At 41.2% G+C, this 20,733-nt stretch overlaps 1 protein-coding gene across 12 annotated transcripts in view; it reads left to right on the top strand.

Moving 5' to 3' along the window:
• The window catches only part of ppip5k1a (diphosphoinositol pentakisphosphate kinase 1a), a 41,461-nt gene that overhangs the window by 12,660 nt on the left and 8,068 nt on the right, over positions 1–20,733 (top strand). For 3 of the 12 annotated variants that reach the window (XM_061738691.1, XM_061738662.1, XM_061738654.1), the window contains exons 15-29: positions 1,453–1,538; positions 1,636–1,761; positions 2,922–3,043; positions 3,881–4,063; positions 4,686–4,827; positions 5,104–5,327; positions 5,430–5,557; positions 5,697–5,811; positions 5,891–5,998; positions 8,473–8,601; positions 8,682–8,822; positions 9,560–9,653; positions 10,780–10,905; positions 14,011–14,073; positions 20,283–20,348. In XM_061738691.1, the coding sequence (XP_061594675.1) occupies positions 1,453–1,538; positions 1,636–1,761; positions 2,922–3,043; positions 3,881–4,063; positions 4,686–4,827; positions 5,104–5,327; positions 5,430–5,557; positions 5,697–5,811; positions 5,891–5,998; positions 8,473–8,601; positions 8,682–8,822; positions 9,560–9,653; positions 10,780–10,905; positions 14,011–14,073; positions 20,283–20,348 (1,853 nt within the window). The remainder of the gene's footprint in view (positions 1–1,452; positions 1,539–1,635; positions 1,762–2,921; positions 3,044–3,880; positions 4,064–4,685; positions 4,828–5,103; positions 5,328–5,429; positions 5,558–5,696; positions 5,812–5,890; positions 5,999–8,472; positions 8,602–8,681; positions 8,823–9,559; positions 9,654–10,779; positions 10,906–14,010; positions 14,074–20,282; positions 20,349–20,733) is intronic. The other 9 variants (XM_061738702.1, XM_061738681.1, XM_061738671.1 and 6 more) reach the window with 8 other exon arrangements.

The following is a 20,733-nucleotide window of genomic DNA, read 5'->3' as shown; positions in this document are numbered from 1 at the left end:
AAAATAGTAGAAATGTTCTATATATTTTCTTTGCATTGCATTCTTTCCTCTAGTGCTGTAATTCTATTCAATTGTATTATTATTTTATAAAGCTTCCTCATTGCCAATGATGCCAATTATGATCACTATTATTATTCTGTGTCTGTTGTTGATATTGTCAGTAATTTTAGAATTACCAAAACCCAAGACGAATGTGAAAACATTCTAATTTTTATTCTTATTGAACATAGAACTCTACATTTACATTTGTATCATAACAATTCTGTCTCTTGTTTTATCCCCATAAATCCCCATCGGTTGGACATCCTTCCTCGTTCACAGCTCATGCCAGCGAGTGAACGCCGGTGTCGTTCCAAAAAGTGATTGCCTGCCAGAATCTGATTTCTCCCCTGAAAATGGATCTTTTTACCTGCTAAAAATTGATTGACGGCCAAATACAGTTAATGAAAGGTTGTTTCAACCTAAATATGATTTGATTTCATTCTTGAGCTTCATAATATAAACACTAGAGCTCACAGGATTGCTTTTAACTCTTTTACAACACAAAATAGGCATTTTCACCTGCCAAAAATTGATTGAAGGCCAAATACAGTTAATGAAAAGTTGTTTCTGCTTAAATATGACTTTATCTCATTCTTGAGCTTCATAATTGGAAAATCTGACGTTTAAACGCTATCGCTCAACGGGCTGCTGTGCGCGCTCCCACGGCCACAAATCAGATTTTGGCGCGACACCGGGCCAATGTTTATTGTTGTCCGGGCATTTAGCTTGTTACTCTCCCTCTTTCTTTTTTTTTTTGCCTCCTCTGATAAAACTTTTATTTTCTTCTGATTGTACGCTGCTTCGGCCATGATACCAGCTCCGCGTTTAGCTCAACAACAGCTCCTCCTGAGCTCTGAGCTCCACGCCCCGCCCATTTTCATCTCGACTACGAATCGGGAAGGAGGGGGAAGTGACGTATGCCGTAAAGCAGTCAAAGCCGTAAAAATGTGTAGTTTTTTAGTGTGGCAGGGTTCCTACCATGCTCCTCAAAGTTACATAGTGCCAGTGAAGGCGATACAGACCCCTCAGAACCATGACAGAGGTGTCATTAAACCTGTTGGAAGTTGATGTACCATCACAATGACTCTGGAAATATTAAGGTGGAAAAGTTACATAGTGCTGCTTTAAGAAAGGAATATTTCTCACTGGCAAGAACACATCCTCTGCCAAGTTTATGGGGATGTACAGAAATGTATCAAAAGTGTTCAATGAGAGATATTCTTCTCATGCTCATGATCCTTCAAAAAAATTCTTTTCATAGCAGGGACTCTAATTACAGGACCAGGAGGCAGTATGAAGTTCAAACAACATATTTAATCAGTTTTCATGTATGCATAATAGCAAATCCACTTTACCTCACCAGGACAAAATAATTTAGTTTTCTTTTTCACTTCTCTCCTTCTAATTAAGGTATGGCCACTTCTCTGGGATCAACAGAAAAGTGCAACTAACTTACCTGCCTCATGGGCAACCTAAAACCTCAAGTGAAGAAGAAGGTAGAGAACAATAAAGTTTTCAATCTCTTTTATTTTATTTTTAGCTAAAATAGTGCAGAGAGGTGCTCAGACTGTCCCATCTTTGAACCTTTTCTAGATACACGGAAAGAGGGTCCATCTCTGCTGCTGGTGTTAAAGTGGGGAGGAGAGCTGACTCCAGCTGGTAGAGTTCAGGCTGAGGAACTGGGAAGAGCCTTTCGCTGTATGTACCCTGGAGGACAAGGTGAGATACACAAGATGTGTTGGCCTGCTGAAAACTGCCATCCTATTTGCAACTGCTCCAGAATCATTACATTACACAGGAAGAGTGTGTCAGCAATGGAAAATTTTACTGAGGTCATAGATCGGTAGCAGTTAAGGAGGTTGTGAAGCTGACGAGTTGAAACAACATATAGTGACGCACAAAAACAGCTCCTACATAAAAACCACAGCCATCATTATCAGAGTCAGCAGTCTCGGAAAAGGACTCTGAGAGGGGAGGATGAACACAACAAGTGTGTCAAAAATACCCAGGAACAGGTTTGTTTTAGATGTTTTATCCCAGTGTCCCTAAATATCCGTGCTGAAAGACGCTTCTATAAAACCTGTTGTTTTATTATAAAAAAACAACAACAAAAAAAACTGTTTTAATGTAGTTTCATCCAGTTTCTTTGCACTTTTAACTGCATCTAACCTCATATTTGCACTCACTGATGTTGGGTAACATTTCCACTGGTTATTTGTTAATATAGTTTAAGAATGTGGTACTTGTGGGACAAGAAATGTGCACTTATGTGGCTAAAACGAAAGGAGTTAGTTAAGACTTGGATTTGAACCAGCATACTTTTAAGTCAATTCAATTCAATTTTATTTATACAGCATCTATTACAACAGAAGTTCTCTAGGTCTAGGTCTCTAGGATATTTCCAGAGACCCAGAACATGATCCCCGAGCAATTATTACATAAACAATGGCAGGTGAAAACTCCCCTAGTGGGAGAAAAGCCTTAAGCCAAACAGTGGCAAGGAAAAACTCCCCTTTAGGAGGGAAGAAACCTTGAGCAGGACGTGGATCATGCTGCTGGAGGCCAGCGGGTAGAGTCAAGTGCAGGTGACTTATAGCACACTCACAGTGGACACATAAAGTAATCACTCCCAAACAGAGAACATAGACAACAGACAATTAAACAGAGATCAGTTGGGTCAAACTCGGGGCATGTGTTGCAAATATGTCAGAGGGGAAAAGAGTCGGCAAACAGCAATGTGGCGAAATCTTACAACAAACTGCCTACATTATGCACCATAATCATGTTCTGTGTGGATAAATCTTCCATTCTTCCACGCTGCCTGTCTCCAATTTGATTTTCATCTGTGTGTAAACCAGTGTTGTTGTTTGTTCTTGTAGGAGACTACGCTGGGTTCCCAGGCTGTGGGTTACTGCGGTTACACAGCACCTACAGACATGACCTGAAGATATACGCCTCTGATGAAGGCCGGGTGCAGATGACGGCTGCAGCTTTTGCAAAGGTACTTGATAAGACCTCCGAACAGGATGGACATTTGTCACAAACAACAGATTTTTCTCAGGGCTACCAGTAAGCATTTATGTATGGGATAAAGAATTTTGGTAGCTAAATTAGTAGTTTTCCAGAAATATCATCAGGTCTGTGAGGTTAGAACCAGTAGATACAAAGACTCAGAAAGCAAACAGGAATCATCATAGTTGAATAGATGGACAAGAGCTCAACCTGCAGAAATCAAATGGTTTTAAACTGAAAGTTGTTCTGGGACACCAAAAATCGTTGTTCTGTGAGTACTGAAGGGGAAAAACATCACTCAGTTAAGCAATAACTTTTCATGTTTCAATGTAATGTATTAACTGAGAAATGTTCTGTCACCTGACATATGTAATAAGAATCATTTGTAACGTCGCCACCATGACTGAACCATGTCCCCACTTGGCATGTAACAACATACTGGTCTCTGATGCCGATCCTGCAGTACCTTCGTGATGCTCCTGATGCATCCAGGCTTCAGCTGCTTCTGTAGCTTCCCTGTTTCTGTAAGCATCTTCACTGCAGGCAGTCTGTGCCCTCCTTCCATTCTTTGTCCAGCTTCTTGTCTTTAGCATGTGTATAAACAATAAAGGCACAAAACCTGAAGATAAAGAAATTATTTTCAGTGTCAACACAATTACGTGTGTAACAAAAATTCTCCACCTTTGGTTCATTACAGTAAAACAGCCTTCTCTAAGTTGGTCGGTCTCGTGAGATGTGACCTTACCGCTGCCACTTAATCTAATCATCACTTTGCATTAAAGGTTATCTTGAAATAGCTCTAACACTCCTGTTTATTTTGCGGCAGGGTTTGCTGGCTCTTGAGGGTGAGCTGACACCCATCCTGGTGCAGATGGTAAAAAGCGCCAACATGAACGGGCTTCTGGACAACGACAGCGACTCCCTGAGCAGCTGCCAGCACCGCGTCAAGGCTCGGCTCCATGAAATCCTGCAGAGGGACCGGGAGTTCACTGACGAGGACTATGATAGGGTGATTAACCAGGCCTGTTCAGTCGCTGCTAAAATGGTCTCCTGCTCTTTGAGGGCCTGGTGGGGTTTGGAAACATCTGTTGGAAGTCAGTAGATCCCAAGTAGATGTTGTTTTATTGTTATTCTGTCTGTATGTTCAAATCCTTAACCATTACATTGATTGCTCCCCTCCCGGGGGTTTTGAATAATTATTTGTTTTTATTACTCTGAGCAAGGAAAGGCAAGTTTATTCGTATAGCACAATTCATATACAATTCAAAGTGCTTTACATCAAAAGATTTTTTTAAATGCATTAAAAAGTAAGAGACTTTAAAAGCAGAAATTAAAGACAGAAGTTAAAAAGAATAAAACTAATGAGATGCAAGAAATAAAGTTTGTAGTGCATTGTGGTGGACTGAAATGCAGCAATAAATAAAACGTTTTTCAACCGTGACTTAAAGCAAATGAGAGTTTCAGCAGCCCTGACGATAACCGCTGGGAACGGTCTGGAGATAATTATGTCTGTGTTCTGCACTTTAATTTAAAAGCAGCTGAGACGTGTGTGATATTGCATCTTGAAACTTCTAGACCCTTCCCATGTGAAAGCAGGAAGCCTTTGTTTAACTTAAGTGTGTTTGTTGCAGCTGGCCCCAACCTGCAGTGCGTCTTTGGTGAATTCGATGAAGATCGTCAACAACCCCGTGGCCACATGTGACGATGTATACGCGCTCATTCAGAGTCTCACCTCACAGATCCGCAAAAGAATGGAAGACCCAAAATCTGCCGGTGAGTCTGCTTATGTCACATTTTTTAGGCCTAAACAAGAAAAAAAGGATATTTTTCATTTGATCTTCATTAATTCTAACACTTGAAATGTACTTTTTTGTCATGTTTGACTCTACTGGCGAGGAGGGATAATAATCCACACCAAACCCTCTGTAATCTGAATAGTGATCTACAGTGTTCTTCAAATGATTTCTTTAAAATGAAACTGACTTTCGTCAGTACTTTCATCAGTAATCACAGTAGAAAGTCTTAGGTTGATATTTTCTCCCTCGTTAGACCTGCAGCTGTACCACAGTGAGACCCTGGAGCTGATGCTGCAGCGCTGGTCCAAACTCGAGAGAGACTTCCGCATGAAAAACGGCCGCTACGACATCAGTAAGATACCTGACATTTACGACTGTGTCAAGTACGATGTCATACACAATGCCACCCTGGGCCTGGAGGACACGCTGGAGCTGTTCAGACTGTCTCGAGCTTTAGCCGACATCGTCATCCCACAGGTGAGAGAAAAGAGGAAGAGAAGAGCCGAAGCCACAGAGACTCTGAAAAACAAAGTTCAGCATTTCTGGCTATGTTTATAGAGCATTTGTCTGTTTTATCAGGAATATGGCATAAATAATGTGGAGAAAATGGACATAGCATACGCCTACTGCCTCCCACTGGTCAGGAAAATCCAGCTCGACCTGCAGAGAACCCACGAAGATGAGTCTGTCAACAAACTACATCCTCTGTGAGTCTGATATGAATGTTAATAAGATAACGCTTAATTTTAATACAAGGCTGTTTGAATAGAAATAGGAGGTAAATGGTGCCTCAGCTGGCGGTGGAGAATAGTTTTTTGTTTGACCTCAGGTTCTTCATGTCCACAGGTATTCCCGTGGCGTGATGTCCCCTGGCCGTCATGTCAGGACACGGTTATATTTCACCAGCGAGAGCCACGTCCACTCACTGCTCAGCATTTTCCGATATGGAGGCTTACTTGATGTAAGCAAACAACAATGTTGCAGATCTGTGAATGGTTGTGTGATGATACGTAACAATATCATCCGTTTGTGGACAACAGGAGGAGAAGGACCAGCAGTGGAAGCGGGCCATGGATTACCTCAGTGCCGTCTCCGAACTCAACTACATGACGCAGATTGTCATCATGCTTTATGAAGACAATAATAAGGTGGGATCTTGTTTCTGTCGTCACCACATTCCAGCATCTGCTACCTTGTTTCCAGCTGTGCATTCTGCATCTGCTCTATATGGTTCAATATGCTGCGTTTTCTTACTCATCATACTTCATCATACATCATACATCATACATGATACATATATCTCATACTTAGACAGCAAGTATCAGTCCCCACCCGTGCTCTATGCTCCTCCTCAGCTGCTCTCCTGTCTGTACCCAAATTTAAACTGGCCACTATGGGTGGCAGAGCCTTCAGTTGCTCTGCACCCAGACTCTGGAACTCTCTCCCCCCCTGCATCCGTCAGATTGACTCCATTGGACAATTCAAATCCCATCTCAAGACCCATCTGTTCAGACTTGCATATCCAGTATACATTTTTTGTATTTTATTTTATTTCCTGTTGTATTTTATTCGTATTTTCTATGTTTTTTGTAAGGTGTCCTTGGGTGCTCAGAAAGGCGCCAACAAATAAAATCTATTATTATTATTATTAATGCTTGTTTGGACTGGCAAAATTTAATTTGACAGTTGCTCTATATTTAAAAGGAAAAGATTAACATTGGTATTGGCTATGATTTATTGTATCTTCATAAAAGGGTGATACTTGAAAAATTATCTTTGCTTTTATAATTTGAGACAAAATCATTTCACTCATGGTCCATTATTATTGTTTATGTGGCGTTGGAGGTGGGAGCGTTAAAGGAACAGCTGCAGTTTCTGAAGTCTTGAGGCTGTTAATTATGACATTGGACATTTGATCCTAGAGTAAGTTGTTAAGACAACATTGGATGACGTTATTGGAAGAACACCAAGACGAAGATGATCGGAGGGCTGAGAGGCTGAGGGTAAAGTTTGGGGTGTGTGTAAAAGCTGCCTTTGATGCGCAGTAGGAGCTTCATTTAATGTCATCAGCTGCTAAAGGTCAACATATTTTAATGAGTTGAGGGCAGCTCAACTCGGAATGAACACAGTTTCACCCTGGTGAGAGCAAACACTCGGACTGTTTAATTTTAGTTTAAATTGATTGATAGATAGTTGTTCTCACGGTTTGAATGTCTGAACAGAGTGTGAAGTTGAAAAACGGCCAACTCTGAGGGCCACGGTGAGACTCCAGCTGTTTCTCAGACCCAAGTATAGAAAGTTTGGACTTGTATTCTTGGTAGTTCATACTTGGCAAGTACGACAGAGGATGATGTATTTCAGGGGACAAGAGGACGCAGTTTGACCTTTCTGTTAATGAAACAGCCTGATGATTGATGAAATAGTCCCTGACATTTTCAAATAAGCTTTATATTGATAACCACAACTGAGGAACTCGGAATAACTGAATTTATTCTCACTTGAAAACATCTTAAAACTACACCCTGTTACAGAAACAACAAAGTTATAACGGTCTTCTTGATATTTTCTCTTCCCCCATTGTTTCTGCTTGTTGATGCAAACTGCACTCTGGGATATTTTGTCAGCTCAAGTTTACACAAGTCCCCAGTGGACGTATCCTACGTCAAATGTTTGGCACAAGAACACATTTGGGGTCGTGAACCAAACTAACTGACATTTCACAAAGACAAACAGTTTGTGCCTGCGGAGAGCATCGTGTCCATGGAGCATAACTGCACTTGCTCTTGTGCACGCCACACTGAACATAATTACAGTGATTCACTTCCTGCTACACTGTTGGTGGGAGATGCTGAATGTGGTTTTGCTTCTGTGACATTAGAACAGTTTAATTTGTGTTTCCTAAAAACAGAGCAGGGCATAAGGACAGACTTCTTGTTAGAGGCTCTCATAAACACAAGCAGCAATCCTGCTGTTTTTCTGTGAGCCATAGTTGACAAAAGTATCACATGTACCAGGAAAGACTTGGTGAGATCATAGGAGCTGGTCTTTTCTAATATACTGTAGGGTATGCAAAATGTAACTGGGTTCAGGTACCAAAACCCATAAATCTCTTTAAATGATGAGTGTGCAGTGGTGTGATGAAGACATGATTCGACAATGTACCCTCGGCGTATGGCAATATTAAAATGTGTTCGACAAATGCAAAACAAACATGAATAGCCCTGAAAATAACCCTCTGCAATTGAAACTTTCAGTAGCAAAACACTCCCAACAGAATATGGCATTATGCTGCCGTCTGTGATGGTGTTGCATGAAGTTGTGGATGAAATGTCAGAACATGTTTTCTATTCCTGCCAAGGAACGTGCACAGCTAAAACAAAGGCTGGTCAGCATTCAAACTGTAGTTTGGAAGGTTCTGCATTTCCGCCCGCTTCTGTTTTTAGTAGAGAACATTCTCAGATGTGAAGGTCATCCTGTTAATGTTCTCTTAAACGTGTAATCCTGGAATTTGAAATACATTTTCTTAACACAGCCTTCTCTAAATACGGTTAATAATTAGATTCTGTCTTTTTTTTGGTGCAAATTTCACAATGTTTGAAATGTAATTATTTTCTGTGTAAAGGACATCTCCTCTGAAGAACGTTTCCACGTGGAGCTCCACTTCAGCCCCGGTGTCAAAGGTGTTGAAGAGGAGGAGAACGCACCAACTGGATTCGGCTTCAGACCTGCTTCTGCCGAGGTGGCTAGACAGGTAGAACTCGTATTCGTCTCCTACTTGTGATGATCTGCAGGAAACAGCCTGTAAATTCAGCCGTCTTTCTCCTTGTTCAGAACGGGCAAAAGCAGTCTGACCCCGGCAGTCTGGAGGACCTGTCGCGTGATGAAACGGACCGTGCTGTGCCGCTGTCTGAGCCAATCACCATTCAGAGGAGGTCCCCACTCATACGCAATCATAAGACTGGATCCATGGAGGTGAGAAGTTTTTTGGGTTTTTTTGTAATAAATTATACAGTATTTTACTGGATCACACTTCTGTGGTTTTGGCTTTACTAGTTTTCCAAGGTCAAATTTGACATGTACTATGTTCACGTAGGGCTGGGCGATATGACCTCGAATCAATATCAACGTAAATTGGGCAGTTTTAACTCGATAACGATGAATGTACAATAACCCTTACCCAGCAACAAAGATTTCTATTTTCAGATTGGCTGATTGGTCGGTAACTCCAGACAGCTGCTCTGCGTTGAGAGCTCAGCGCAAAGTAACGTGCTGTGACTCGTTTGTAAGATCGGCTGTTGGAGTTACTGTACGCTGAAGTTAATTTCTCAGCATGAGAAATGGCATGTGTGGCAAGAGAGTGTGTGATCTTGTTGAAATGCGTGAGTGTCACACTAGACAGCCCTGTTATGTCAGCCACTTCTTCATTTGAACCATCAGCCATTTTCTTGGGTTTCCCTCCTCGTTCAGACTGGATCGGGGGAGTCACGTAATTAGACACACGCCGTCTCAAAGCGGAATTAAATTAGCCTATCAGCACATAGTCAAAACGGACAAAAAGACATTTATTTTCTCTTTTTAATCAAAACACCGAATTTACAGACATTTGACGTCGGTCATCGCAGTGAATGCCGGTAACGTTTATCGCCCAGGCCTATGTTCATGTTTCCTCATTACAGCCGTGTGAACTGGGTACGTGTGTTTTCCACCAGGTCCTGTCAGAGACCTCCTCCTCCAAAGTTGGCAGTTATCGCCTCTTTTCGCTCTGCTCACGTCAATCCCCCGAGATGAAACAAAGTGGATTAGGTAGGTGTAAATATCCTCTGTTGCCATGGAAACTGTGTGCATCAGAATCGGGATCAGCGGAGGTTTTATTAGATTATGTTGCATCCGTGAAGGACATAATCATTAATGGAAAACTCCTACTCAGAGCTGTTGTCACCATGGTGGGAAATACATTAAAGTAGCTCATCTTTTACATCATTTTCCATTTCTGAAAGAAATTAAATGCTTTTCAAAAACCTTTTGTTTTGGTTTCCAGGAAAGAGATTGTTTTGGTCCTGGAAAATACTAATTAAGGCAATTTAAAAGTTGCCCTTAAAATCCTTTCTTCTTTTTTGGTGGGGTGAATCTTGATTTTGAGAGGATTTCAGTTGTGGTAGCGTTTTTGGCCTGTTTTTATGAACTAAATGAGATGAAAAATCACTGAAAGATTTGTCCTAGTGGTCTGTTCAGACTCTCCTGTGAATCAAAGGTCCAACATGCGTATATGTCCGCAGAGATTATTTTCTCCTCTGTCCACAGTGAGACTCAGATCTTTTCACCTGCAACAGAAGACCAGAATGATTGACATTGCACTTGTTAAGCCCTGTGAAATGAAAAATCTTTCCTAAATCTTCCTCTCGGAAAGGAAACTTGTTCTCTTGCACCAATGTGTCAATTGTAACTGGTCTCTCAGCATTGCGCGTTGAATATCCCTGGTGCTTGTGGATTGTTGCCGTCTAAAGCCTCATATACCGGTTTCAGCAACTCTTCCCTCAGGATTATCCCTCACACTTTTCTTTGTTTCCCTCTCCTCTAGGGTACTTTTTTATATTCATTATTGGATATTGACGTTTATACTGGCACAGGTTGGAAAGTCACTGAATATATCCACATTTTATTTTGTGAATAGCTTTAATTACCAACCGTCTCTAAACTTTTTCCTCTGCCCGCTAACGGGCAGGTAAATGGTACAATATGCATGGTTTTCTCTGAGTCTTGGTTTTTGCCAGATTGTTTCTTCTTCTTTCTCTCCCTCTCTCTCTCTCTCTCTCTCTCTCTCTCTTTCTCTCTCTGTCGTTCTTTTTACTTTTGATCTCTTTCTGATGAACTGTTGAAGTAACGGCATGTTATGGTAGTGGTGACTAACCCCCACCCCGCCCCCTCGCAGGCTCTCAGTGTGCCGGGCTCTTCAGCACCACCGTCCTCGGTGGCTCCTCTAGCGCACCTAACCTGCAGGACTACGCACGCGCGCATCGCAAAAAATTCTCCACCAGCAGTCTGTCCTACAAAGACGGTACGTGTTTGAGACTGCGCTCCTTCACAAACCCGCACAGGACAACAGTAGATCAGTTACACATCCACCACCCCGCTGCTAACTTTTAAAATGTAAATGTAGAGTCATGTGGGGAAGAAAGTACATCCCATTTTTTTTTTTCTAAGGTTTTACATATTAAGATCTTAAATCAATATAATCTCAGATTAACAACAGCACATGACATATTACACTGTGTGTGTTGAGACAATGCCAAGGAAGACGGATATCAGCAGTGGCCTTAGAGAAGCAATTGTTTGTGTCCATCAGTCTGGGAAGGGTTATAAAACCATTTCCAAACATTTTAAAATGTATCGATCTACAGTGAGAAAAATATTTTCAAAGCAGAAAACATTCAGCACAGTTGACAGGACACCCCAGCAAATTGACCCCCAAAATCAGATAATCTCTGACAGATTACAGAAAATTACATCTCGGTTCCTACAGGCCTCGTTTGTGATGTTAAATGTTGATGGTACTATTAGGAAAAAGAGTGAGTAATTATCATTATTTTGTATACGGGTTACCACGTGAACACCTAAAAAGAACCTTTAAGAACCTAAAAGACCAGATTTGCAAAGTTGCATCTGAGCCAACCACCAAACTTCTAGAGCGCTTTCCTTTGAACAGATGAGGAAAAGCTGCAGATGTTTGGCCATAATGTGTTTTAGAAAATTCAAACGCAGCATCTGAACGCAAATATCTCGTACCAACTGTAATGCGCAGCGGTGGAGGAATGAAGATTTGGGCTTGTTTTGCAACCACATGACTTGGACATCTTGCAGTCTTTTAGCTGACCATGAGCGCTTTATACCAAAGTATTCTACGGTCCAATGTGAGGGTGTCTGCCCGGAACCTAAAGCTTTGGAGAAATTAGGTCACGCACCTACAAACCTGCAGAATTACCGAAAAAGAAAAGAATCAATTGTTGAAATTGCCCAAAGTTCAGACCTCAGCCTGACTGAAGTGAAGTGGTGGAACTTTAAGAACCCTGTGCGAAAATAAACTCTCAATAAAATCTCAATGAACTGGAGCAATATTATACCAAAGAATGGGCCAAAATTCCTACATGTGACAGAACATTTTTCCATGTGAGACTAATGAATTCATATAAAAAAATCATTATTTGAGGTTATTGCTGATAAAACGGTTTCTACAGGTCATTGAAACATGGGTCATATTAGTTAATTCTTCACATAGGTTGTGTCATATGTCATGTGCTGTTGTTCATCTGGGGTGGTATTTAGCTCTTGGTAAGACCTGGTAAGGACCAGGTGGACTGACGTAATACCTCAGACTTAAAAGAGGGTTTACAATCCCCCCACATTAGTGAGGACATGGCATGGTCATTTAGGTAAAGCACTAGTAAAGTAAAGATTTAGAAAACTGATTGTAGTAATGAAGAAACATGCAAAATAATCAGAATTTATTGGGCCAAAAGTCATGCATATCCATACGTGTTAATTATGATTTTATTACATGTATTAATTTATTTTTTTTGTCCTTTACTAACTTTTATTTGTACTTTCATATTCATTCTAGTCAAGAAATCTGCGGTTTGTCCATATTATTATTATAATTTTATTTTGTCCATGCCACCTTTAGAGTATTGAGCTTCTTCTTAGCGGTTTCAGAGCGTAGCAGCTTCCTCTGGTTCAGTTAGGATTTCCAAAGAAAACTGACTGTAAAAGCACGATGCTTTGAAAAGAACAGCATACATTTGAATGGCTTCAAATTAAGTTTCCTGAACACAATAGTTCAGAAAAAGAACAGTTTTGTGTTTTGTTGGTTTTTCATTGTGGAATTGCATAATTACATAAAGTTTTGCCTGTTGTGAGTTTTTCTGCTGCACCTTGAAATCTGCTTTGGAGACCAGTCTCATTGTTTTAGTTGAGATGACGTTGAGCTTTATTAGGGTTAGATTCAGATGTTGGCCAAAACTCTTTCTTTCTGAACCGGCATGCTGTCTCGTTTATAGCAACTGCATGTGAGAAGCGGCATAAAACTGTTCATCAGTACATTTCCATCATCTGTCCCTCATTCTAAATATCCTGACCTTTCCATGTTTTCTTTGCATGAGTCATGCACCGACTTCCCGTTGCAGTCTGTTCAGTTAAATCCCGAGTCTCTTTGCTAAAGGTCAGCTTGGGTATAGATTTGTTCATCTTGAAAAAATACGATTGCGTTACCTTTTTTAAATCGGCAGCAGCAATCAGCGCTGTTCTGATTGGATGGCAGCGTTCAGGGCTGCACCTGTGCATGTTTTTCACACTTCCCCCTTTTTTTTTTCTTTTCTTTTTAATAAAATTTTATATGGAAATCAGACAAATTCAGAAATATGTTCAGGGATTACTGAAGCAACAGAACATGGCCACCGTGCTCAGTCATGGCGCTGTAGCCGGTGTAGATGTTCATCATGTCGTCCAGCAGGTGTCAGTGTGGCATCAAGCAGACTTCATGTCTCTTCCTGCCTCCATCCTCCTGGTCGGCTCACGTTAGGGGCATCATCAGTTTCGTCGTCCACCTTGTTTTAAACTTTATTTTTAAGAATCAGATGAACCATTCTATTTTTGATCTACACACTGATGTATTCCTGCATGTTTTACAAATTAGCAGTCGTTTCAATCTGTTTTTGGGGGGGGTTTTGTTATGCTTTTTGCTGGACTGGTATTTTGCTCACTATTGTTAAGCTTGAAGAGGAAAAAGGAAAGCACAAAGCAGACCTAGATACTGGCCTTGCTTTTGGTCTAGTATTTATTTTCTTTTGCATTCTTTAAGTCATAATCATTTCATCCCACGTTGTCATCTGAAGATGTTGCATTGATGTGTTGGCCCAAAGCCATATTGAAACATCTTCAAGCATCAAGTATCTCCGTTTCCACAGCTACCTCAGTTTGGGGCTCCTTCGTAAACTGGATCAATAGTTCTGATTCTTAAACCACTCATTTGTGTAGATGTTGCTTAACCGTCTTTTTTTTTTTTATAACCCGTCCATATTAAAAAATAAGGGATAATAAAACATGATATACAACTTACTGTGGCTCATAGTAACACTAGTGAATTTTATTTTTATTTTTTTTATTTCAGAGTTGTTGTCTATGCCGGCAGTAAAACGGTTTTCTGTGTCAATTGCAAAGCATCCGACTAATGGTACGTCCGCTTCTTTCAAGTATTTTTCCACTTCACCTCCTTTTGTCTTGCATGTCTTCAAACTTTTTTTTTTTTTTTTTTTGCACATGGCCCTCCAGCATTTCAGGTTTCCGTTAACTTTTTCCTCCTAATTGTGTCAATTGTTGCTTACCCATTTGCTTTTGACACTTATTTTCTAACACTACCTGACATGCACTTCATAACCAGGGTTCCCACTGGTCATTTACATTTTAAAATGGAGTATGCCAGCAAATTTTACCAAGGCCTCAAAGCAGTAAAGCACAATATACATAAAAAATACCTGTTAGAAAATCCAAAAATGTAAAATTCCCGATGTCAGCAGTCATTGTTGAGAATCGTGTTCTATTCTAATGTCACCTCAAGCCCGGCATCGGCTTGTAAATTTTAGAAAAAGCGATGCACGAATGTAATCTCATTTCTCCCATAATTCAGTGTTGGTCCATTTCCCATCATACCTTAGATCGTGTTGACTAAAACCAGGTTACAATCAGCTTTCTGCAGTAATCTAATGTTCTTTACACCAAATAAATGATCAACATTGTTTCTAAAACCACGAGAATATATTTAAAAGACATGGTTTCAATTTGGGAAAAGTTTTTCTTGTTTTAAATTGTCATCATAGATTGGAAATAGAAAATAGTGCCTTTCTTTTGTACTTTTTAAAATAAAAATATTAGTTCAAGACTATCCTTTAGATAAAATAGTAGTGGATGTTCTGATTCAGGGGTAACAGAACTGGACCAGCTCTTTATCTTTGAAAGAAAACCAGCGGTTTCTGTGGAAGTTTTCCCAACCAGTTTTCACATTTTTTGTGGACTTGAGTTCTTACAACTGTGTCACTGTTGTTGTCCAGTAGAAGGTAAAGCTCAAGAGTCTCAGCCGCTGTGAATCGCAGCCATTCTAGTCGCTGAGGGGTCGCTGACATGCACCATGGACAGGTTTAGAAGCATCCCGCAAGCGACCGTCCGCTCTGCTCCGCTAAAGATATGCTACAAGTCAATTTTGGCGTTGACGTTCTGCTAAACTGCGTCAACTAACACGTCAGATCGAGTTGGCAGGCAGTAAAATGTTTAGAATTTTCAAAATAAAACACCACTAGTGGGCTCCAACTAGTTTGTGGGTATCACGTGCCCCTGTGGAGGCTGTGGGTTCACAGGGTTTCAAATGAGATTTGAATCACGTACAAGAAATTCAGTTATAAAACTGAAAAGATCGTTTTATTTGAGGCCACTCATCCTTTTTTTATATGTATAATTCTAGAAAGAAGAAAACATGGCGGGATATCCGTTTTCAAATGAGCAGACTATCGCACAATTTCCACGTGATCTTGGACTCTTCGGGTGAACTCATAATCTCACAAATCCAGCCGAGGGCACAGTTCTTGGAAGTGCTCCACTTTTGAAACATTCTAAGTGAGACCTGAAGACGGAGCACAATAACTGGGAAAACCACAGCAAAACCTGACCATGACCATTCCCCGTCCTGTAGGAGCCAGGCTTAAGTCAAATATGGGGTTTCAGGCCCGTTGTCATGACCAGAGTGAGTCATTGGTTCACGTTGCCAGCAGTAAGTCTGACCCATTTCTGGTCCAAAGGCTGCTCTTCACCACATACGCTCAGAATCTCTAGACACAAACAGAGATTGAAGATAACATGGTCCTGATCTGGTTCTTCTCCAACAGGCACTGGGGCAGTTTGCTGTTGTGGAAATAATTATCAATACCTCTGTACTCATATATTTTAACCACTAAGTGACTGATCTAGAGTGATGCTGTAAGCTAGTAAAAATGAAAATGTGACAAATGGCCCAACTTCAGTGAATTTAATATGATTTGCATGCAAACAGAAAAAAAACATAAATCTGAATGGACGGCATGACAATTTCAACAGAACAAGAATGTTTTAGACTACATTGACTACGTTTACATGCAGTCAAAATTCGGGTTATTGCTAATATTCCGGTTACTGAAACATTCGGAATATTCCGTTTACATGCGTGTATACATGATAATTAATCATTTGGGATCAAACCATCGACGCGCGGAGAACATCATGACGCAATTAGCGTCATTTCCGCTTCTTCTTCCTGTATCCAAATTCAAAACAAATGCTGCTTCGCGCAACTTTTCGCTCACCTTCTTGTAAATCTCGCTATCCCGGTACTTTCTACCGTCTACAAATGCAGAAATGTTCATATCCTTCATTACATTTATAAAATGATTAGTCTCCTCCTCACTCTAAAACTGTGCCAACTGTGGCGTTTCTCCATGTTTAGAAGTACATCCTGGACTCAAAAGACCAAGATTCCTTGAGAAAAGAGCATGCGCAGAAAACAAATTCCTGTTCCGTTTGATCAGGATATTCCGTTTGGCGTTTACATGACCAAATATTCGGGTTATAAAAGTAACCCAGGGGTCATATTCGGGTTTTTAAAAACCGGAATATGAGCAAATTCCACTTATTTATTGGCGTTTACATGGCCGTGCAAAACCGGGTTATTGCTAATATTCGGGTTTTAAAAGGGTTATTGACTGCATGTAAACGCATACACAGTTTTCATAACATTTATTTGCAGCTTTGTGGGACAGCAGAACCAAAGCTCTTTCTACTCAATATGAGTCTGAACCGAGTGTTCTCTTAAGAAACTGGTGACTGGGAAAAAAAAATACCATCACATTTACAACAGGGATGAAGCCAAGGCCCTCGGTCAGAAAACGGGGGATTGTAAATGAGCTGCTGCCTCAAGTGGTGGAGTTAAAGTATGTCTAGGTCTTGTTCAAGAGGGCAGTTAGAACGAAGTTGGAAATTGACAAATGGATTAGGGCAGCATTTGCATCCCTACAGATGCTTAACTGGTCTGTCAGGGTGAAGAGAGAGCAGAGCCTGAAGACCAATGCTTAGCTGTCAGTTTACTTTCCAACCTTCACCCTTCAATATGAGTTGTGGGTGCAAATCTGATAGAATGAGATCATGGATACAAGCAGACTAAAACGCTTTCTCCAAAGGCATGGCAGCGCTAATCCTTGGAGATAACTTCAGGGGCTCAGTCATCTGGGAGGATCAGAGTGGTGGTTTGGGTTAGGATGCGTTCCAGACACCTCAAAGTGGAGGTATTTCCGACATGATCCATTAGGTTGATACGTTTTGGCAAACCCTTCACTTTTTTTTAGGTGCCTTTCTCAATGCTTAGTAATTTACTGTGTAGTGGTTTTATCAAAAACAGGGAGCAGAGGGGCTGATTGCCCTGGTCCCTGGAACAAAGAGGGGAGGGATATGGGGGGTACAGGTAGATGGAAAGATGCAGACCGAGTGATGTTATTGGTCTGGGACTGGAATAACGGTGTACTGCTGAGGATGACTCCCAGACTCTTCACTTGAGGGGAGAAATGGTGGAGTGAAAAACTGTTTGCTTTGGATAGTGTCAATTAAAGGGGACCTATTATGAAAAACAGGTTTTTTCTTGCTTTAACATATATAAAGTGGTCTCCCCTCAGCCTGCCAACTCAGAGAAGGAGGAAAGCAACAGAATTCTGCAGTGTCTGTACAGCCGCCCGGATGATCCGTCCAGTGTGATGTGGATCTACGAGCCGTTCAGATTCTGCTCCTGTCGTTACGTCACGAAACGAAAAATGCGATTTACATCGGTTGGCCTCCGATGCGTGAAACCACGCCCACAACTAACTCCGCCGGCCGGAGCTTCCGCCATTTTTTCATATCGGTGTATCGCGTCATTCAGGCAGCCAATCAGCACAGAGCCTCATTATCATAGCCCCGCCCACTCAGAATCCCGCATAGATAATGAGGTTAGAGAATGGGAAGATAAAGACATGGCTCAGAGGCTGAATTTCTAATTTATTTAGAAAAAACAATCAAAAGCTTGTTTTTAAGACATTCAAGGCCTGTTTAAAATAGGTATTAGATGCCATAATAGGTCCCATTTAAGTAACCATAAGAAGAAATTTAGATGTATCACTTTTTACTTTGGGAAAATTAGATTTTAACTCATGAGGCAGTCAGTGAGGCTGGAAGTGGGTTTGTTGCAGTCAAAGAGCTGGGTCTCATCTGCATACACTTTTTGACACTTTTGCACAATTGTGATTCTGCACCGTAGAGGTAGCTACTGCCAGCACAGCACTTTCGTCATTGTAGCACGGTGAGTGCGACGGGGGCCCGACCGACAGGATGGAGAGACACAGAGTTTAGTGCAGACCCTTTTTTATTTAAGTTTCACCAACACCAGAAACCCTCACACATGCCCAAGCACCTTCTCCTAACTTCTCTGAACCCCCCCAGCATCCACCGACCAGCTCTGCCTTATAAGGCAGGCAGGGTGGAGAGCGTGCCACTCAGGCGGATGGGACACAGGTGCGTGTGTCCCATCAACCTCTCCACCCTGCCACAGTCATCTCTTTGGACATTTGGACTTAATAGAGTAATATCCCTGAAGGTCATGGGGGCACTATTCAGTTAGTCTTTAAACACGAGAAAAAGCCAAAGAAGAAAAGTGTCAGACATCCTAAAGTATTAATGATTACATTTGACAGTTTCATGGATGCTTAAAATTCAGAAGAACTCTTCTTTTATGTATTAACTTTCATTCAGTGGTCTGTTCGCACTCTTCCCTTTGTTCCAGCCGACTCCGGCAAAGATTCGATGGAAACCAAAACAATCTTCTCTATAGTTGTTGCCATGGTGCCATGCCAGTTGGTGCCATGTTTGTTATCAATAGTTGACTTGTCACTGCCCCCTTGTGGATGTGTTTCTTAATAATTATACAAACGCAAATGATGCAAGCAGGAATGGAGAGGTAGTGACAGAATGGACAGATGTATGAACGTACAAAGATGGGACAAGAACTACTCTTTACCGCTCCCAACTGTGCCATACCAATCCAAACTGAGCTGTACTCCTCTTTGGAGATGTGATTTATATGACTTGGTCTGGAGATCTCGACTCGCGATGGAGAATTAACCAAAATGGTGGACACTTGAAAGCTGAAAATGCTTTCCTTGATGCATCACAATAAGCAAAGAAGAAAATAATAATAATTGCAGCCTGATTTCAGCTTCAGTCAGACTTTTAAAACATCTTTACTCCTGAAATCTTCCTCTGCCTATAGCAGAGGGGCTGGTGATGTTGGTAACTTGCAACGAAAGTTTCGTCTCTTAGTAGTTTCGTGCTTCATTTCGTCCCTAGCTGAACAGACTGCACACGGGTCGTCATCCACCTTTACTTGGTCAAATTACCTGCTGCTTAATTTGAATTACTTCTGTATTGATACTATAACACACCTGTATAAGATAAAGCTTTCTTGGAGCTTTTGCTGTTTTTGGTGATTTAAAAGCAGCTAATGATGAAACAACCTCATGAACTGAGGGTGGGAACCCTGTTTAACATCCTTCATTTAAAGTGGTCACCATTACCCAATAGGTCAGTGTTATTTTTATTTTCCAGTATTTGGATGTATGTGTGTGTGCGTGCATGTGCACACAGCAACTGCATAAATTGCATACCTGTTGCCATGACGATGTGTAATGAGCTTGATTTAAACACCCCCAACAACAAATCAATGTTTAACCCTTCTCCTCTTTGTCTGTGAGCTCAGCTTCAAAACTCGCTCTAAGTGAATTGAAGTATGAATGGCGATCAGTCAAAGCTGCCTGATCTCGACCAGCTCCTATTGTCAAAGTGGGGAAGGTTCGACGCATGGTTCATCCCATCTCCCGTTTGTGTTCTGAAAAAGACGTTGCTCAGTTTTGGTTTTTGTGCATTTGTGCAAATATGCTTCTCATTGCTCTGAAAGCAATGACGTGATTAATCAGAACAAATACTAGATTGTTCATGTGAATATTGAATTATTAAATGCAACAACATCCTCTGCTTTGCTGTTTTCATTGATGTTTTATTGTTTTTTGAGCATGGATGATGTTTTTCTACTGTGGACCGCTTACCGTGGCCTTTTCTGCTCCACCTGGAACAAAGACTGGCTTCAGTTAATGAAATGGTGAAATATCTTGGGTTTCTTCAGTTCTCTGGCATCTATATGTTTAAAAACCGAGCTGGATTGTTGCGTGTGGATTTAAAGAGGTTTTTTTTGGTTGGGTAACCTAGATCAAGAGGGGAATACAGTTGAGGTTGTAATAAGATAAAACCTTCAGACACCATTATTATTATTATTATTCACCACAGGAACACAAGATGACACCTCCGCCGTTGCAGTGGCTCCATCCCTCTGGGGCGCTGCCACTGCCACAGGTACGACAATCCCCGAGTGTGCTGTTTTGTGTTGATTCCACATTTTTAGCAGCAGCATTTTGTCAGCCGGATGGCATCTGATTGTTCACGTGGACATCAGATTGATCTGCACATTTAACAACGTCTGCAGTGGTGGAGAATGAAGTGAAGAATGTTTTCGTTTGGGGCTGCCTTGCTTCCTTAAGTGTCCTTGTTGGTTGTGACTGTTGAGTGGATCACTGTTCTTCAATCTTCTCAGTTGTGTAGTGATGTAGAGAGGCTGCAGAGGAGCAACATGGTGTCGTATTGCTTAAAACTTAACTGAAGTGCTGGAAACCTCTCAATGATTTGCTGCTTTTTTTCCCGATTGATGGCTGTTTGGAAGCCAAAATCAGCTGTTGGCTGC

This window comes from Cololabis saira, chromosome 2 (assembly GCF_033807715.1).
Source record: "Cololabis saira isolate AMF1-May2022 chromosome 2, fColSai1.1, whole genome shotgun sequence".
NCBI lineage: Eukaryota > Metazoa > Chordata > Actinopteri > Beloniformes > Belonidae > Cololabis > Cololabis saira.
This window is presented reverse-complemented; position numbering and strand designations above follow the sequence as displayed.